Below are 20536 nucleotides of genomic sequence, written 5' to 3'. Positions count from 1 at the left end.
GCATCAAACCAAGAGCTAGTCGGTGTTTCTCGAATAGCTCTTTACCGAGTGGTTTGGTAAAGATATCTGCAACATTTTCTTTGCTATCACAATGCCGCAGTGTGATGTCACCAAGTAACACTCTTTCTCTGATGAAGTGCTCTCTGACATCAATGTGTTTTGTTCTGGAGTGATATACTGGATTTTTGGCCAATGCTTGAGCCGATTGATTATCACAGTATATTGTTGTTGGCTTTGACTCATCAAAGTAATCTGTTTCTGACAATAGTCTTCTGAGCCATATAGCCTCACATGCACCTGTAGTGAGTGCTCTATATTCTGCTTCAGTCGAAGACAAAGAAACAGTTGGCTGTTTGTTTGACAACCATGATATAGCACCTTGACTAAGGAAAAATGCATATCCCTGTGTCGATCTCCTGGTCTCATGATCTCCAGCATAGTCACTATCACAGTATCCATGCAACCGTGGATGACTTCCTCTGTATTCTATCCCAAATTGTCTTGTACCTCTGATGTATCTCAAGACTCTTTTGGCTGCATTCCAGTGAGACTGTTTTGGATTTGCCATAAATTGTGCTAGTGAGCTTACTGCATAACAAATATCTGGCCGTGTGATTGTCAGATATATAAGAGATCCAATGAGTTGCCTGTAGTATCTGTCATTGACTGTAGGCTTTTCTGAATCTTTAGTAAGTTTCAAACTCTGTTCCATGGGAGTGGCTGCAATCTTGCAATCTGCCATATGAAACTTCTTCAGGAGACTGTCAACATATTTGAGCTGACTCATGAATGTGCTATCTGAATCTCTCCAGAACTCAATTCCAAGACAATAGTGCATAAGTCCAAGATCTTTCATGTCGAACTCTGCAGATAAGTCTTGTTTTAGCTTTCTGATGAAGCTATCCTTGCTTCCTGTCACAATCAGATCATCTACGTACAAAAGTGCAATAGTAATATCCTCCCCTTGAACTTTGTAGTAGAGAGTATGATCTGCATTTGACTTCATGTATCCCAGATCAGCAAAATACTTGTTAATTCTGCTGTACCAACTTCTGGGTGCTTGTTTTAAGCCGTAGAGACTTTTCTTGAGATGGCAAACCTTGTTCTCTGTTCCTGGTTCAATATAACCGGCTGGTTGTTGCATGTAGACTTCCTCGTCTAGGTAACCATTGAGAAATGCATTCTTGACATCGAGCTGATACACATTCCATTTACTGAGTGTCGCTAGTGATATCAAGAACCGTATGGAATCCATCTTTGCTACTGGAGCATAAGTCTCATCATAATCTTGGCCATATTGTTGTGCAAATCCTTTTGCAACTAATCTGGCTTTGTATCTCTGAATACTGCCATCTGGATTGTACTTCACTTTGTATACCCATTTGTTGGCTATGGCCTTCTTTCCTGGTGGAAGGTCGCATAATTCCCAAGTGTTATTTTTATACAAAGCATCCATTTCTTCATTCATTGCAGTTTGCCATTCTGGCTTATCTACTGCGTCTTCGAAGTACACTGGCTCTTCTGTAGCCATGATGGTAGTCATAAGAGCATAGTTGGTGGTTTCCACCTGAATTGCTTTGCCTTTCTGAGCATATGTCAATCTGGCTGGTGGTCTGCTTTCCCTAGTAGACCGTCTGAGCTGCTGTGACACTGATTGGGGTGTTGCTGGCAATTCTTGCTCTTCTTCATCAACCTGTTCTGTAGATGACTGTGAAGTTGATGCTTCTATCTCCTGTGTAGGTGAGGTTTTCCATTCTGATTCCTCATCGAAGATTACATCTCTGGAGATAATGACTTTGCGGTTGATGGGATCATACAATTTGTATGCTTTACTTTCTTCACTGTAGCCAACCATGATGCATTTGCGTGACTTAGCATCCAATTTCCTGCGATGATCATCATGTATGTGGGCATATGCTATGCAACCAAATATGCGGAGATGCCCAATGCGTGGCTTGTGTCCAGTGAATGCTTCATAAGGAGTCATTCCTTGTATCGGTTCGGTAGGAAGCCGATTAAGCAAGTAGTTAGCTGTAGCTATTGCTTCTGCCCAATACTGATTCGGAAGATGCCTTTCACTAAGCATTGCTCTAGCACTGTCTGCTAAAGTCCCATTCTTCCTTTCAGCTATTGCATTTTGCTGAGGAGTATCTGCACATGTGAATTGTCTTCGAATGCCGTGAGTTTTGCAAAAGTTCATGAAGGCTGAAGACATGTATTCACCTCCTCTATCTGATCTCATGACCTTGATCTTTCTGCCTGTCTGGTTTTCTACCATGGCTTTGAATTCTTGAAATCTGGCAAACACTTCAGATTTCTCTTTCAGAAAGTAGACCCAACAATATCTGCTGTAGTCGTCGATGAAGGTCAAGTAATAAAGTGAACCATTGATGCTGCGGGTCTGGGCATAACCCCATACATCTGTATGAATTAAATCAAGAATACCTCGTGCACACGAGAGGTACTTCTGACAAAGTTGGTTCGCTTTTGTTTGCCGAAGCAGCATGCTTCACAAACCTTTCCAAGAAACTGTAGCTTCGGAATCCCAATTGCCATATTTTGATTCCTTAGATCTAACAAGTACTTGAAGTTGACATGACCATATCTCTTGTGCCATTTTGCAGATAGTGGCATCTGTTGCATTTGAGCTGACATGGCATGCTTATCTGGTACTGTAGCTAGCATCCTGTACAAGCGTCCTTCCTTGACACCTTTTGCTACTAGCTGACCTCTTTTGGATTTGTCTCTGATAGTGCATTCATCACCGTCGAAGATGACTTTGTAGTTGTGTTCCGTCATTTGACCTACTGACAAAAGGTTCTTGCTGAGCTTTGGAACATAGAGCACATCTTTGACTAATCCTTTTGCACCAGTGAAATTGTTCATAGGGATAACACCTGTCCCTTGAACCGGATTCGGTGTATTGTCTGCTGTGTAGATGACATTCTTTTGACCTTCTAATGGCTTCATTTCTGTGAACCATTCCTGATGATTTGTCATATGAGATGATGCACCGCTGTCGATGTACCAAGGATCCTGTTCCACTTGGTCGACTTGATAACTGAAATCTTCTTTGGGATTGAAATCAGTGTCTAGGTGCATTGTATCAGTCTGATGCAATTCCTCACTTGCAAGAAACATATTGCCATGTTCATTTGCAAAATGACTGTGACTAGAATGTCCACCACGATGATTTCCTCTTCCTCGGGAATTCCCTCGATTACTGCTGGATTGACCGCCTTGGTCATACTGCTTCTTGCGGCAATCTCTTTCATAGTGTCCAAACTTGTGACAATAGTTGCATTGAATGTTTGACACATTGGTGGATGCATTCCCTCGTCCTTGGAATCTTCCTCGGTTGGAATGATTTCCTCTTTGCTGATTTTGATGTTGCTGAGGATGCTGCTGATGCTGATGCTGATTCTGACTTTGATTTTGACCACTTTTCTGATATGATCTACCTCTGTTTCTGCCTTTGCCTCTGCTTCTGTCTGAAGCTGTGAATGCCTGATCATTAGAATGACCTTTACGTGCTTGAATGGCTTGAGTCCTGAGTTCTTCACCAAGTAGAACTGACTGAAGTTCTTCCAGTGTTGGAATTTGCCGTTGGATGGCAATACTCTGGACTAGATTCTCATATCCTTCTCCTAGTCCATTCAGGATTACTTGAACCATTTCTACGGGATTCATAGTCTCTCCTGCTGCTGCAAGTTGATTGTTGTAGTCTTTGATGCGGAGTACATAAGCATGACCGGTTTCATTGCTATTGCGGAAACTCTGGTTGATCTGGTTTCTCAAGGTGAGAATCCTGGATGTGTTCTTGGACTCGTAGAGAGCTGCGAACATATCCCATGCTTCTTTTGATGTCTTGACTGTGTTGAGCTGTGCTAGCATGACATCTTGCACATTCTGCTTGATCAGGTGATAGGCATACTTGTCTTTCTTATCCCATTCTGCTTGAGCTCGGGCAATGGCAGGATCTGCTACTGGTGCGGAAACTGTTTGTGTAGATGTAGATCCCGATGTAGATCCCGTTGCTGGTGCTGTGACAACAGATGGAGTAGAGCTACTGGTGGCTGGATCTGCCAATGGTCTAGGTATGGATCCATCGACATACTCCCATTTGTCCTGAAGCACAAGAATGGTCTCCATTCGGTATTTCCATGTACCGTAATTGGAGTTGTCTAACTTAGCAGATGCCTCCAGATTGAGGTTGCTAGTCGACATGGTGCAAACAATGTACTCAAAAAATGTCCTGGAAAAACTCTGTATGAATCAACTGCAAATACACTGAAGATGCCAAGTGAAATCTCTGTACCGTCGGTGAAGATAGAACTGCAGTAAATAAGATCTGACCTGTGTTACAAGGCTTGTGGCAATGATGCCGGGAATAGCCAAGAGGCTTTACAAGGCTGAAAATGATGTGCACGATGCCGTGAGATAGCCAAATAGGCTTTACAATGGTGGCATGTGTGTGTGAAATCAAGTGCTATCTGCCCACTGAATCAATCTGCAATGCCTCTGAACTCTGAAGTCTGCTCACTGAACTGATGAACGTAAGGTTTCAGGTAATGCAATGATGTGAAATCGGATGTGAGCGTATGGACTGACTCCGAGTAGGTACTAGTCGGGAATTTCGGGCATGGCTTAGATTGGCAACTTGGGGAATTCAAAGCGTCCCCTCTATGGCGATCTAGTCTACTCTGATCTAGATCTAAACCAACCGTCGATCGATGAAAGAACAGCAAATAATTCCTTTTCCTTTGTTCTTTTTAAGTGCTGGGTCAGATGCGTCGATGTAGAGGCAAATGTGCGTGAAGGAAGTGGTTTTGTCGGCGAGGCTCAAATGTGAGTGTAACTTGCGCCGAAATGTGCGCGTGATGTAACGAGCGCGTAGAGCACGAAAAATCGAGCGACTTTCCTTTTTGGAGCACCCTCAAATTCTTCCTGGATCAAGAGATATGACTTGATCTAGGTGGAGGGGCAAAAGGAGTGCAAATGGTGCTCAATGATGATGTGTCACTGTGAGTCACATGGAGTGATGATGTGGCACTGTGCTTAGCAAGAGGTGTGCCAGTGAAGCTCTGTGCTGAGGTGGCAGTGCTGAGGTGTCACTGATGACGTGGCACTGATGACGTGGCAATGATGACGTGGCACAAGTGACGTGGCACAGATGACGTGGCAGATGACGTGGCACAAATGACGTGGCAGATGACGTGGCAAAATGACGTGGCAAATGATGTGGCAGTGCTGACGTGGCTGATGACGTGTCACTGGTGACGTGGCTGATGACGTGTCACTGATGACGTGGCAGGTGACGTGGCCTGATGACGTGTCACTGATGACGTGGCAGTCGGTGATGACGTGGCAGTCGGTGCTGACGTGGCAGATAGGATTGGCTGATGACGTGGCAGATGGATAAGGTGGTGACGTGGCAGATGCTGAAGCCTGCTGACGTGGCCGGATAAGATGTCGTTGCCACGTGTCGATAGGAGGGCCACCGGAATCTTTCGGAGATTCTGTCGTAGATGCCGATTCCGTCCGTGTGTCCGACGCGTTTGGTTCTTCGACATCCGTCGATAATCTCTTCAAATCGGGAGCTATTCCTCAGAAATCTCTCCAAATCAGTAGCAATTTCTCAGTCACGTCTGCAGATTAGTAGCATTTCGCATTAATCTCTTTAAATCGGAAGCGATTTCTCAGAAACCTCTGCAAATCAGCAGCATTTTCCCAGTAATCTCCAGCATTTTCGCAGTAACGTCTTCCAATCGGGAGCCGATTTCTCAGAAATCTGTGCAAATCAGCAGCAATTTCTCAGTAATCTTGGCAGATTAGGAGCATTCCGCAGTAAGCTCTGCAAATCGGGAGCGATTTCTCCGAAAAATCTCAGAGTAATCTCTGCAAATCAGGAGAGTTTTTGCTGCTCTCGTCGCTTCATCTTCTTCTCCTGATCGATTCCTCCATCTCTCCCCGATCTCATCGATCTTCTGTCGTTGCCAATGGACGCTTCACCACCGGAAGCCGCTCCTCAACCGTCAGAGCAACCGGGCCTCAAATATTTGGGCTTCTTCGAAATAGCTGTGGACAAGGCTTCCAAATACGTAGCAAATATTTATGAATTTGCAAAAGACAGCTCTGGTCCGTTGAAACCAGGTGTTGACAGCGTCGAGAGCACGGTTAGGACGGTTGTTGGTCCTGTATATCAAAAACTCGAGGGAAAGCCTTATGAGATTTTGCTCTTTGTGGACAAGAAGGTGGATGATGCAGTCGGCGTTCTGGAAGGCGTCGTGCCTCAAACTATCAAAGAGAAATCATATCAGGCAAACAGATCTCGCAAGATCTCACTCATAGCAGAAATCTCTCAGCATAGTTCTCTCATGAAACTTTTCAAGAGCTCTCTCAATGAATCCTCTCACAAACTAGATCTCTCTCTCTCACTCTATGAAGGAAATTCTTCTCAATAATGAAATCACTCAAGAACTCAAAGAAAGAATAATGGACGGAAATTTCCTCTCAATGACGGAAATTTCTCTCAACGGAAGTGAAGGGAAGGATCTCACAATCACTCAAGAGAACTCTCAATCTCACAATCACTCTCACAAGAAGGATGGCGCCTCAACGGAAGGCAGAACCATGCTCTGATACCATGACAAAATATGAAGAGGGGAGAGGAGAAGAGTGGAGATGAGGAGAGAGGGCACAGCTAGAGAGCACACCACAAATGACTAACTGTACACTAGAATTAGTTGAAAAAATAGAATATATACAAACCCTTTTAGGGTTAGGGTTAGGGAAGCTAACCCTTTCCTTTATAGCACTCTATAAGGTTAGTGCTATGCACATATGATCACGTGATGGTGCTATGCACACATGATCACATGATGTTGAGCGTGAACTCTCAACAGGAGGTATTTAAAAAAAGTTCAACCTAGATGACTAAGAATAAACAATGTCCAAGAGCAGTACGCTTCTACATGAATACCATAAATTATAGAATAAAACATAGATATTCCTTATTGCCAATAGAAACAAAAACTTGGTCTATTCCATCACAGCATGTATTACCAATGTATATGAAGGCTTTCATTTAAAGAACATTCAATTTGCTTTCATCTCCAAGTTTTCAACTTCTTATTCTATGTATGAAAGAATGATCACGTGATTATGGACGATTGTTTTGAAATGCAATTTAAATTCCAAGTCGCTAAAACTTCAACATGTTATATATCTCCATGGGCATACAAATCTCTACATTTATTGTATGGAAGCTAGAATTCTAAGAGAGTCTATGTCCCATAACTATTTTTGAAAAAATTACAAACATTTCCATCTATAAAGTTCGACACACAACCATATAAAAGTTTCTCACCATGCATAAATTGGCACATTTCATGGACGATTGGGATCACTAGAATTTATTAAACAAAGAAAAACTCAACCTATGTAATTAGAATCTAGATATTATCCTAAATTAGTATATTTTCAAGCACCCATATCATATAAATTATGTAACAAAAGATACATACCCATTATTTGAAAAATGATACTTTTTATATTCATTCAAATCATGCACAACCAATGCATATGGAGACATCTATCTAAAGAACATTCTTTTAATTCCCAATTTTCATCCATAGAACATTGTTGTGATTGCTAATGCCTTCCTAACCAAAATTTCATTTAACATAAAGAATTAATAGGGATGATAGTTTGGTATTATGAATAATTATTTTCAAATGTGATTTAATTGAACTCTTTACAACTTCAATGCATCAAATATTACCATGGGCATACATACCTCTATATCCATTCTCTTAACATCATATTCTAAGGGTATCCATGCCCCATAATCCTTTTCCAACAAATGTATATTTCATGTATAAGATCTCGCATGCAACCTAATACCTAATAACTACTCTCACTCATGCACAATCTAGTACACTTCATGTGGCTGATTCACATCACCAGAAAAGTTTAGTTTAGCTAATTAAGGATTTTGTTCACGTTTTCACATTTGCATTAATGCATAAGTTTACAATCATCATTTTGGTCTAAAGTGCCATAGAAATGACATTATCATGTTGGTAATCTAGGACAATTACCAGTGAATTAGAGGAATATACTGGCGGTAATGTACTTAATATTGGTAGTCATAAACACTTTTTATACCAATTCTATATGCGACATCTATGAAGTTGATTTCAGATGATTTAGTATTTTCATTCTTGATGTAAAATGGTTTAGAACTATTTACAATGGTCCCCGTGCGATAGTGAGAAAAGATAGTAGCGGTTTCTTTGCAATAGACTCCACCAAACATTGGACCGATGAAAGTGATACTTTTGTTCTTCCCAAGCACTGTGAGCAGGTGCATACTAATGGTTTAATTAATCGTAGCTTTTGTTTTCAAAGATCCATTGATACATGTACTTGAGCATAATTTCATATATATAATTGACGACATTTGGCACCCATCTTCAATATAGGTGGTTTTTCATCCGGATCATTTTGATCCAAGATGGTGGTACATGATCCAAGTTGCATCACGAAGTAAGCAAAATTTTGAAGATAGAGATAGTATGTTTTTATGTTACCTTTGGTATTAATATTTATACCATGATTCAGTAGATTTATATAAGAGGATTTGTAAATTTACTAGCGATACTTTTGACTTGCAAGTCTTGCCTATCTTTTTCTTGCAAGAGACTTGAGCGGTTTTCACTTAGCAAGATTGTAGTCCATATCTCCTATACCTAGGGTGGTGGGGTAACGTGGGCCACAATTGAGTCATGAGAGAAAGAGGGTGAAGGAGTGTTCACTATGGTTGCAAAAGTGGTCAACTGCCCTGAAACCTAGCATATTGTAGTAAGGGTCACTCACAACTGCAAGCTAATGAATCAAAGGAATGAGATTTCCAAGATATTATTTTTGCCAATTTTTTCAAATGGGAGTATGTTGTAAATTGCCTTTAATTTCTGTAAGGTGCCAATTTTATTTGGAGAGATTGTATTAATGCATGTATATGCATTTGGAATCATTGTTTGAAAACCAGATTTGCATTTGTTGTCGATTTTAATGTGTTCTTTTATTGATGTTTGCAATAGCAATGGAGCCCATAAATATTGAGGGATGCATGCTTACTTGATACATGAAGATGTAACATGATGTGATGCATGCTCACACACAGTGTCCACCTCCTTCATACTTCATCTCCTCTTTTCTAGCTTATCATGCAAAACCCACCTCCATCCTCTTGACTTTCGAGCAAATTTTGAGACACACCAAGGCCATTGATCTCCACACATACCTCAGAGTCGACCAAGTCCAATAGGATGGGAGCATAGAAATTCCTTCATGTGAGCATAGAGAGGTTTCATGGGGGGTAGCGTTGGCATCCTGAATAACCAATTCGTATTGAGCTATGGTCGGAGCTAGCTGGGCTGCTTGGGTGGGAACTTGTGAAGGCATACAAAGTGTGGACTCTGCTGGTAGGAGAAGGGCAGGACCATGGAGGAGGGATAGCGTTGGCATTCTGAACAACCAATTTGTATTGAGCTATGGTCAGTGCAAGCTGGGCTGCTTGGGTGGGAACTTGTGAAAGCATATAAAGTGTGGACTTTGCTAGTAGGAGAAGGGCAAGACCATGGGGGAGGGATCAGTGAGAGCCGAAGGAGGAGCAACGAGTTGATGGATAACGATAGAATTTTTGATTTTTCAATGTGAGGCAAGGTTGGCAAGACCATGTACACCGTCGGATTAGAGGCTCTTTATTTCAAGGCAATCCATGCAGAGGTTGGGGGACCAACATCACCAATGTCCCTCTCATGGATGGGAGATGTGCGGAATGCTAAATGTAAAACTTGAATTAATAGGCTCTGTCTTAATGCAAGTAGACAGTTTTCAACCAACATTGACACACCATGTTTAGTAGAAATGGGAACATTTAGTCATGATAATTCCAATAATAAAAATAGGGACATGTCTTTTATGGTTGCTTTACAGTTGAGCTTTTAAAAAGAGAAGTCAACTAAAATGAAATTTAACATCATGGATACATTGTTGGATAAAATATAAGAATATGGATAGTTAAGTAAACTGGTTAAAATTGGCTTTGAGTATTGAATATCCCTTGAAAAGGAATATAGATCATTAGAACATGCCTCCTCATATTGCTCAGTAAAACATCCCTACTTGCTTGCCCTGGGCATTCACTACAAAGCTTTGATGTGTTTTCATCACATTTATTGTTAAAATTGGTTTTTTTAAATTACTACTTAAAACATTGCTATGTTGGAGGGTATATACAACGGTATGGACTCGTCTCTATATTTGACGATACAAGCATTGGTATTTTTCAACTACTATCCCATCATAACTAACATATACCATTGTCTCACCATGTATATGGTCAACACCGTTGCATATACTGTTGGGTATACTGACACTATGTCTTGAAAACAAATTTGGCTAGAATGAGAAAACAATGTCCCATTCAGCCCCAACATTATTAGATAATTTCTTAGTAAGGCCCATGCAAAGTATTGTACCCATACATACACATGATGGTAGAAGTATATTGATGCAAATTTTTAAGAGCATTTAACGCATGGTACATGATAAAAAACTTGGAAATATGAACCTCTTATCACACAAATGATATCTGAATCACTCCAAGACTTGTATCTCGTGAGCATATGTATTTTACTCATATTAAGGCCCATGAAAATTATCATACCCATGCAATACATACACATGATGGTAGAAGTACACCGATGCATATTGTTTGGAGTAGTTATGCATGGTGCATGATTGAAAAAAATGAATGTATGTGTGTTTTACTAGACAAATGATATCCAAATCACATCAAAATTTATGAATATCAAGATTTTGCATAGTATTTGCCCATTAGACATATATAGTTGATGGTAGAAGTACAATACTGTATGCTTTTTGGTATACTTACGCATGGTGTATGATAAAAACTCATGGAAGTGTGCACCTCTTACACACAAATAACATCCACATGAGTGCATGCATCTTACTCATATTAAGGCCCGTGCAAAGTATCATACTCATCGGCCACACACACATGATGGTAGAATCATCCTAATGCATAATTATTGGAGCATTTATGGATGGTGCATCCTCTGCATTACATGCGCTAAGGCCTAGGCGATTTAATGGAAGTGCATTGAATCTAGAATGGAAAGTAAGTGTCTTCATTATGGTTGTCTTGTTATACCTTCCCCCAAGAGAGGCTTTCTCTCTTTTTTGGGGAATTTGTGTGACCGCACACTCAATAACTTTTTCTCATTTGGTTGGAAAGGTAATTTTTTTGAAAGAGATGCACTCCACAATTATGGATATACCATTTGTTCAATGCAATTTGGGCATATGGTAGTCACTTTCAAGTAGTCACTATCGAGTAGAGAAAATTGATGTAAAGTGCAACACATATGGTAGTCAATATCGAGTAGAGAAGATTCATGTAAAGTGCAACACATTTGACTAAGGAGGAGTCACGGACAACTTTTTGCAAGATATTAGAGGTAGTGCAAGGGAAACAAATCTCATCGCAAGAAAAATGGATTATGTTAGAAGCATACAATCCATTTTGCAAGTGAATTTTAGAAAATTCCAAGTATATATATTCAATGTAAAATGGCTCAAAGTTATCTACAAAGGTGCCTAGGATCTCCCTAGGCTATAGTTAGGAACGACCCAAGTGGGTTATTTTCCATTGACTCAACCAATATTTGGGATGACCTTACTAACGTAGTTGTTGTTGCAACAAACAAGTAAGCATGCTATCTTTCCCTTGGATTTCATTGAAGCTTGCATGGACAATTTCATGAATTTTTCCTAACCTATGTACACCTCGTGTATTTTGAACTGGATCGAGTGGATAACCAATGTTGGTTTGTGATTCAAGTTGCGCCTAGAAACTGACATGTAGTCAAAGATGTGGAAGTGGAGCATGACATAGAAGATCAAGAAATATGTGTTGGAGACTACCACTTCCTAAATCATTCTACAAAGTTTTGGAACATGAATATAGTTTGAGTTTCTCAAAGGGATTCTCTCACATTTTGACTTAGGAGAGAAAGATTTACATTCTAAAGATGTGCAAAACATGGCCATGGATAATCAAGAGGATAAGCAACAATCTCAAGAGGAATATTTTAGTGAGGGTTTGATTGATTAAAAATGGAGGATGTCCAACATTGATAGAAACTATATTTGGTTGTGTAACATTTGTATTTGATGCGCACACTATTTGAGATTTTCAATGGTTAACGTGCTTTCAAAATTTTGATGCTTTTATCAATGGTGATAAAATTTTCAAAAGTTTTTTCCATGCTTATATGATGTTAATATGCATGCTTATTGGTAGTTTCCAATGCTTATAATAAAGTCAATATAGAGGAAAATAGTAACATTTTTTTGACGAATGTAATTGAGGCATTATCATCGATTATACTACCTTGGGAAAAAACCAAGGTAAAAGCGTTGATAATCAACGTTGATATTAGGGTATATGTCAAAGCTAGTTGATTATAACATACGTAAAAAACTTCACTAGAACTAACATTACCATAGGGATAGATGTGAATAAAGAAATATACCATCTAAGAGAACATCAATCACATTCACCAAAAGAATCAGACATTAAATCAAAGGTTTCTCAGGAAAAAGACAAAGTAGTAGTTGATGTGATTACAACCGTTTCCAATCTAGCTTGAATGTTTCAATGCTGAATACTTGCGGCACACGCATGTGCCTTTAACAACTTATGGTTCATGTTCTTTACTATATTTTTTAGAATAGATAGATTACTTGTCACAAAGATGAATTATATAGGTTCCTTAGTTTGCTAGTTTTCCTTAAGTTATTATAGATATCCTACCATTTTTTTTTAGTATTTTCTATTGGGGTTGGTAGATAGCTATGCACAACAATAGTTTGAGACATGTACTTCACCAAGCCCTTCACTCTATGTTCTAGCATGATTTTAGTGGCACCATGAAGAGGGCTCACTATGTGCTTATGACATGGCTTCAATAACACACATCTAATATTCATATAATACTCCATAATCTATTAGTAGTTTTATGTAGTAAGGGACACCACTTGTTGGGTGCGTCTCTTTAGTTCTACTATCCATTTTTGGATTCATTACAATATCCCTATTCCTTTTTAATATATTCAGAGTTCTAGCACCCCATAAATAGTGGACACCTATAAAGTGTCTCTACCCCCACTAACTTGAATTGACACAGTAGCATTGACTAGCAAGGATGTATAATGCTACTACTATAAACATGACTACGTCCTCTAGTGGGCCATCACCATCCTTTGCCATGTCCAAGAGAAATTCATCCTTCCTAGAGTGGTAAAGTTCAAGGATGAAGGACGATTGAATAAAACTAAAGACTCTGATTGACATGTCCTCCTTCCATGAAGAGAAAAACACTAGCACCTAGAGATAGCACAAGAGGCTGAGAACAGAGTGGTAGTAGTATATGAGGTGGAAAAATCCCAAAAATAAATGAAGACATAGAACGAGTAGATGAAGAAATGAAGCATCATAGAAAACTCCAAAATCTTCTAGTCAACACCCAGTCAACATAGTAACAAACAATAATTTGATGGAATGAGAGAATAGAGGACTATCAGACTTTGGTCTATATTTTAAAAGATCCTCATGGCATGCATTAAACAAGGTCTTGGTATAATGATACAAGGTGATTGAAGTCAACTAGGACTAACTTATAAAATGGACTACCATCTTCAAGGGGATTAAATGCCAAAGAGATGAGTTGCATGCAAAGAACAAGAAGCTCTTGCAAACTTTGATGTGACCAAGAAGGCCCATCAAAATTGAGCCTCAAAGGCAAGATGACTCCAAAGGATAGTGAGGAGCAAGGGTAGCAAGCCATGCATCTATAAAAATGACCCCCAAAATGTCTTCAAAGTCTATACCCACTAACAAGTCTCCAAGAAGTCGCATGCTACAAGGTGGTGGGCATCACAAAAAGGTGACCAAAGAAGAGATGCAACTAGAGTAGTAGTGAGTTCAAAAACTCCATAAGTAGGAGAGAAGATGAGTCCTCCCAATGTAAGAGCCCATTAAGGTTAAGCTACCACCACTACCCATGGCTCCAACAAGGATTGGATAGCAAACCTTGTTCACTGCCCATGAGCCGCCCATTAGTCAAGCTAGGTCAAAGTGCAAAGGCAAGATTTTGTCTTGTCAATCTCCCCCATGATTTTCTAACAACTAAGTATGTGTGGTATAGGGACATAGGGGTCCGCATAGTGAAGGCCCCAAAGATTTAATAGATGGTGGTGAACCATAAGACGATGCTACTAGACACTATTGAACATATACCAAGTCAAATAAATGTTACTTTTTAAAAATAAGATGTCTAAGGACCAATACTACAGCATGCATTTCATGTTTGTAGTCCACTAGGGCATGAGCTTCTTGCCCATGCCCTAGTGGACTACAAACACCTACCAATAGTTCATGACATGGTAGAGGGAGATCCAAGCCATGAGGACACACATTGATAATTAGTTAGGGGTAATGTTAAACCCTCGAAACAAATGCTAGGTGTTAATGGACAAAGTTCAAGCAACAAATAGCAAGCAATCAAGCAAACGATTGGCTCAAATGAAGTACAATGAGAAAGACAAGGTCAATTGGGAGGCTCCCCCATTGTGCAAGTCATCTTCTTCACCCAAGATATCCATTTTTCTTGCAACAATATGATAAAGGGAGATGAAAATGGTTGCAATTGTCTAAAGTTTTGATGGCCATGTCAAGAGTGTTGAGGATGTTTTTGTGCCCAAGAATGGCACCAAACCTCTTAACAAATATTTGAAAATGGTTGTAGTTATGGGTGGCTAGTACCCATTACACATGTCATAAGTTGGTTATATATGGTTTTAGAGTCCATAGAGTTAGGGTCATCTTGTTAGCAACTCATTTGCATAGAGTATATATGGTCAAAGAGTCTGTTGTTGCAAATTTCCTTTATTCCTAAGAGGACAAGTAATACAAGTGATCTTACTTTGTTATTGATTGTGCATTTTTAAATTTTATTTCCATTTCTATCTCTTTCATTTCTAAGTAAGTAGTCCACCTTGCCTTGACATGTCGTTCCTCACTATATATGGCTAGCACTCATTTGGCACAAAGCATACCATCATAAAGCGACTACTTCTTTGCATACCTAAACAAATCAAAAGGCACAACCCTAGATGAAACAAATAACTTGAATTTGAGGTCACAATTTGGACATAAGGGAAAAGAAATGGGGTTCGAATGGCCAAGGGAGTAAGTGAGTGGTAGGGACACTTCTTGAAGTTCAACTTTTGGAAGAAAGGATGGCTTGCAAAGGTGCAACATGTCTACATGGGAAAAGTTATGTGGCTGCCTCCATCATTCAATAAATCTAGGATACCATCATGCTATGAGCCTTTCTATCTATGTAACTTTTTCACATGTAAGTGTAATGAGTCCATTTGGAAATTTTGTGTTTGGTTTCTAAGAGCTCTTATTCATTGAAGATGTTTTCCCTTTGGACTTCGAGGAGTGGGAATCGGTTGAGTTATTATAGGCAAGCTCACAACGATTCATGCAGATTTAGGTAAGCAAATGCATGCAAGGGAGAGGTTGGCCTCCTTCCAAAAGAAGAATGTGTATTTTTATGTTCCAACATACATCACTCCAACGACATCATGAAGATATGGTCATTTGCAAACCATTGTACCACCACAACTTCAAGACATGGATTGCACCATTGTGGGCTCAAGGACATTGCAATCGTATGAGGACAAGATTGCAAAGGATATGTGCATGGCATGAAGTTCACATTTGGATCCAAATGGGTAAGGTTATCTTGGCTTATGCCTCTGCACATTTTGGCTTCTTTGTTTCAAAATATGCATATGTATAGGACAAAAACTATGTGGTCCTGCAAGCGAGTAGATGAGAATGCTCTTAAAGATTTACTTGGGATAAATTGGAGAACCACGGGGTGATGTGTTTCAATATCACACATGTAAAGACAATGTGTTTATTAGATACCATATGTCATGCCAAATGTTATATTTAACTTTTTAGTATAGGCATTGGAAGAAAACAAATGGCCGGTGGCTTCCCCTAGAGTCCAATGATGAAGACAACACAGGGGTAAGTTTGTCTATTGATCTATGTGAGGGAGATGTCAAGAATGTGAATGTCACATCACAATGGACTATAAGGGATGTGCGTGAACACCTATTGGTCATGAAGGATGGCATGCTAGAGTCCTTCAAATTTACCTTAAATGGTGGAAAGTTCAGCCGCTCGTGACGTGTGGAGAAGTTGATGCATAGTGCCAATTTCATTCCTCCTGCAACTTTGAATATTGTTACCAATGTGTTTGACTAGTGCAACATTTAATTTTTTTCCAAATCCTAACTCTTGTTTCAAAAGATGATGGACAATTACATTGACGTGTTATTTCTTTTGATGTTTTTTCCCTTTGAGTTCATGGTAAATGCTTTTCAAAAAATTTGGGGATCTCATGATATGTTTTAAATTTTAGGGTTTTGATATATATAAAGGGGTAAGAGACATTTTTACATTGCATTCTTACTTTCACTTTTAGAGAGCCATAGAAATTCCCACACTCAAAACTTACTCACTCCATCAGTCACACTATTTTCCGTGGATTTAGCTAGAGCCGTGTTCCATGATTTCATCTTGCGAACACATTTGCAGGTCATGAGGAAGAGCAATTTTTTGTGTTTAGTAGGACTTTATATGTCCTAGGCACAAAGAGATGGGTTTTGATAGATTACATCAAATATCTAGTCCTAGACAAACCCAAGTTTGTGAAGCGCTTGGCCCGCATTTGTGATAATCTTACAAGGGAAGGGTTTACGATGGTAGATGTGAAAGACATCCTAGAAGTGGGGATCACGAGAAATATAGGAACTAACTTCCTTTCATGCGAGATCACATTCATCTTTCTTCTCCAAGAAGGAAATTTAGAGGAAGAAGCCTCATCGTCCAACACCCCCTCTAGTAGAATTGCTGATTCCTCATCCCTAGACTAGAATCTGATATGTACACAGAAGAGAGTCTTGACCGTGCAAGAGAGGAGATGGAAGTAGCTCAAGTATTGAGCCTACTTCAAGAGCCCCCCCAGCAAGCATAGAGTAAGAATCTGCATTGAAGACCATTGACCTAGAAGTAGACTTATGGTGGTTGTCCCCCCTCATCATTGATGAAGAAGAGTACGTATTCCTCGATGACATAGAGGTTATTTTTGGACTACGAGAGGACAAGGCACTCAGAGTCATATTTGGGTTCAATGTTGACACAAGTGTCAAAGATCCAAGGGTTTTAGGTTCCGAAGACCAGACAATGGAAGAGTTTCTTCTGAGTGACAACACTGGTTTCATTGAGGGATGCAAACATGTCCATATATGATACACAACCCTCTCATGCAGAAGTTTCCACCTCCAAGACATGTGAGGAGAAAGCTTCCACCTCCCAAATGAAACATCACACAGCACCTAGTTCCATCAACATTGCAAATGAGGAAGGGATAGAAGACGATGACACTATAGTGGTAAGTTCAAACAATATTTTTTATTTTGATGTTCTTTCGATATAAGTCATTTTGATGGTCTTCTTATGTTTGTTGAATTGTTGGAGGAGGCATTTGAGGTTGATGAATCCTTAGCTTGATGGGGTATTGTTCGTAGCGCATTTGGGTGAGCTAATTCTTTGTCCCATTACCTCGACGAAGTCACAGAGCACCTCGTGGTCTTCTACAACAAGTTTTCTCCTCGAGGGCCTGCAGAGTTGCTGAAATGCAAGGCATTGTCATGCGCTATCGGATACTCCAAAATTACTCAGAATGCCAACAAGGTGATTTTAGTACACCGTCTAGCTGCTTTCAATGCTTTTGGATCGAACATTCATGACAAGACATTGGCGGCAATAGCTATGTCTTTGGCAGTAGGAGTGGAGGATCTTAGTGCTATTGCAGCTAGGTTTACATCTAGGAGTCCACTATGGGATTCAAAGATCCCTATTCTCAATGTACTCGAACTAGCTAAGAAGAAAGATAGGCTGTGAGGCCTCTTGTAAATATAAACATATATTTCAATGTAGACATGACTCAGACATGACTTTAATGAGAGTGCATGTTTTTCTTATTTGTTTTAAGTCATCGTCGCTCTTCATGAATTCATAATATTTATTCCATCGTATTTTTTAAAAGTCGTTGATGCTAAATTTGTTCCATCCTTTTAATTGTGTTGAATTAATGCATTTCGAGCCAATTTAGTATGATTTTCACCAATTTTAGGTTTCCAAAGTTCATTTCTATCAAACACTGGTGGAGTTTCACCATGGTGCATTAGGCAAAAGGTTCAAGATGTTGCGAGGAGACCAGAATGCCCTAAACCATCATGACACAAATTTGGACATTCTAGCAAATGCGAATTTGGGCATTCTTGACTTGCCAAAATGCCCAAATTTCCACTATGGTGGGTTTAGGGCATTTTGGGCTCCTCGCAATGTCTCGAACACTTTTGCCTTCTATGCCACTGTGAAATTCCTCCAATCCAGTAGGTTGTGACAAATGAGGGTGTCACCAACCCAAAAGAATAGACACTAATGTGTGAGGTATGATGCAATAATGTAATCTCTCTCAAATGATGCGGGGTTGAAGAAGACCACATAGTTGGTGTGGATAGAGTCATCTAGGGGTTGAAAATATGGGGCTGAAGGTGCAAGTGTGATACGCTGCTCTATTAAAAATATGGTATAAGAACCTGTCCAACCTGTATGCTCAACTGTCATGAGCTGAAGGTCCGTATGATGTGTGCCTAGCTAAACATCCATCAGCATGGGATGCAACATCTATCATAGGCTCGTCAAGAAAGAATTGATAGTAGAAAGGCCGAGAAGTGTGAAATATAATTGTAAAAGCATAAGATGTCCCTGAGGTGAATGAGGTGCTGAATGTTGATGTAGGGACTAATTTGTAATCTTGGATCCACTGATGTGCATCAAGTATGGAATGTATACGACAACCATAAGTGCATGCTGAAACACCGAGTCTCCCCAAGTTGTGCTATGGCTAAACCTGATAATGTCTACTGTACTAGGGCAAGAACGCACTGATACATAGGTATCCTCATGCTGAGGAATGATTTGTTGATCGAAAGTGGTGGTGATAACTGGATCCTAGATGGACATAGCGTTACAGCTAATGCACGTAGTAGGGCGCTATGTGGAGACGCGTTTCTCGTTGCACGGGAGGCCTTGAATGCTCTCGCCGTTGAGGTGCCTTCATTGTTGGAGTTGCCTGTAGTCCGTAGTGTGAGCTTTGGAGGCATGAAACCTGGGAGCATGTAGGCTGAGATGCTACGCTATGGAGGTCTACTGGTGGCTAGAGGAACGGGGCTATCGAAGGAGCCACCAGTTTGGAGCTTGCAGGTCGTCTGCTGTGCTATAGGGAACCGTGGCTTTGAAGTTAAATGCGGGCACTTGGAGAGCCCTATTGCCTTAATGGTCATTGCTACAGAGCTGGCTGTAGAGATAGCTGCATAGAGGAGCCATTGGGAGGCAGTTGAAGTGTGCCTTGAAGGAGCTTCTTTTTGCCGCAATCCGAATCTGCTTCTTAGTGGATTGAACAGTCGATGGCACCACCCATGAGGATTGTAGGCTGGCATGGGAGCCTTTGTTTTTGCATGTAGTCGGTGATGGATTATGAAGCCTTGAGTGCTACTATAGAAGAAGCTTCAAGCCGAATGGCTTGCTAAAAGCATTGTGATTGAGCAGTGTGGTTGGAGGAACCAGCGGTTTGCATGGCCATGACAGGCTGCACCTTTGCTCAAGGAGTGAATTTGTGGTCTTCTGCTCCTCTCACAGAAACTCGAGGTGGATTCTTTCTGTCATAAAGCTCTAAAATCTCTCAAAATTAATCTTATTCTCTCAAAGAACATCAAAGATGAAAATGGCTATAACTTGAGCTCGAGATATCAGATTTGGGAGTTTTCTTTCTCAAATCGAAGATCGAGAAGGGCTCTACAAGATGAACTAGATGAGAGATGATGATGCATCATGGAAGAGGGCTTGTTGCCTTGACTGAGCAAGGTCTTGCATGCCTTAATGAAATAAGGGCTTACACTCTCTTTGACGGAAATCTCTCTCAATGGAAGATGCCTCAGGCAAGGAGGGCTTGACACTCATGAAAGGAGTGGAGTGCCATCGGCTTTGATACCATGATAATGGAAGTGAGAGAGCGAGAGAGAGAGGAGTGCACATGATATAGCTACCTGTACACTAAGTGTATTGAACATGAAACATGAAGATATACATGTGAGAACCACTTAGGGTTAGGGTTTTTCTCTATGCCCTATGTGGATAGTGCAATTTATACTATGTTTAATTCTCTTCTCTGTGTTGATCCTCCTACGAATCCTCCACTTGTGGATGACTTGAGATTTCACCTTTTTTGGA

At 40.2% G+C, this 20536-nt stretch overlaps 1 protein-coding gene across 1 annotated transcript; it reads left to right on the top strand.

Moving 5' to 3' along the window:
- Positions 1 to 5556: 5556 nt before the first annotated feature.
- Positions 5557 to 19624, top strand: LOC147887859 (stress-related protein-like). The gene is made up of 2 exons (XM_087393238.1): positions 5557 to 6320; positions 19430 to 19624. The coding sequence occupies exons 1-2, from the start codon at positions 6000 to 6002 to the stop codon at positions 19622 to 19624; spliced, it is 516 nt and encodes a 171-aa protein (XP_087249364.1). The 5' UTR covers positions 5557 to 5999.
- Positions 19625 to 20536: the final 912 nt, after the last annotated feature.

Source organism: Dipteris shenzhenensis, chromosome 22 (genome assembly GCF_047967505.1).
Source record: "Dipteris shenzhenensis isolate YYH24624 ecotype China chromosome 22, Dip_SZ_1.0, whole genome shotgun sequence".
NCBI classification, from domain to species: Eukaryota; Viridiplantae; Streptophyta; class Polypodiopsida; order Gleicheniales; family Dipteridaceae; genus Dipteris; species Dipteris shenzhenensis.
Note: the sequence above shows the minus strand (reverse complement) of the source record. Positions and strands in the feature narration are given on the sequence as shown.

What these genes read in the sequence shown, in the direction of transcription:
- LOC147887859 (XM_087393238.1), top strand. Translation starts at nt 6,000, where the DNA reads ATGGACGCTTCACCACCGGAAGCCGCTCCTCAACCGTCAGAGCAACCG. An exon ending in TCAAAGAGAAATCATATCAG is followed by an intron (nt 6,321 to 19,429) that starts GCAAACAGATCT and finishes GGGAGCATGTAG; the next exon opens with GCTGAGATGCTACGCTATGG.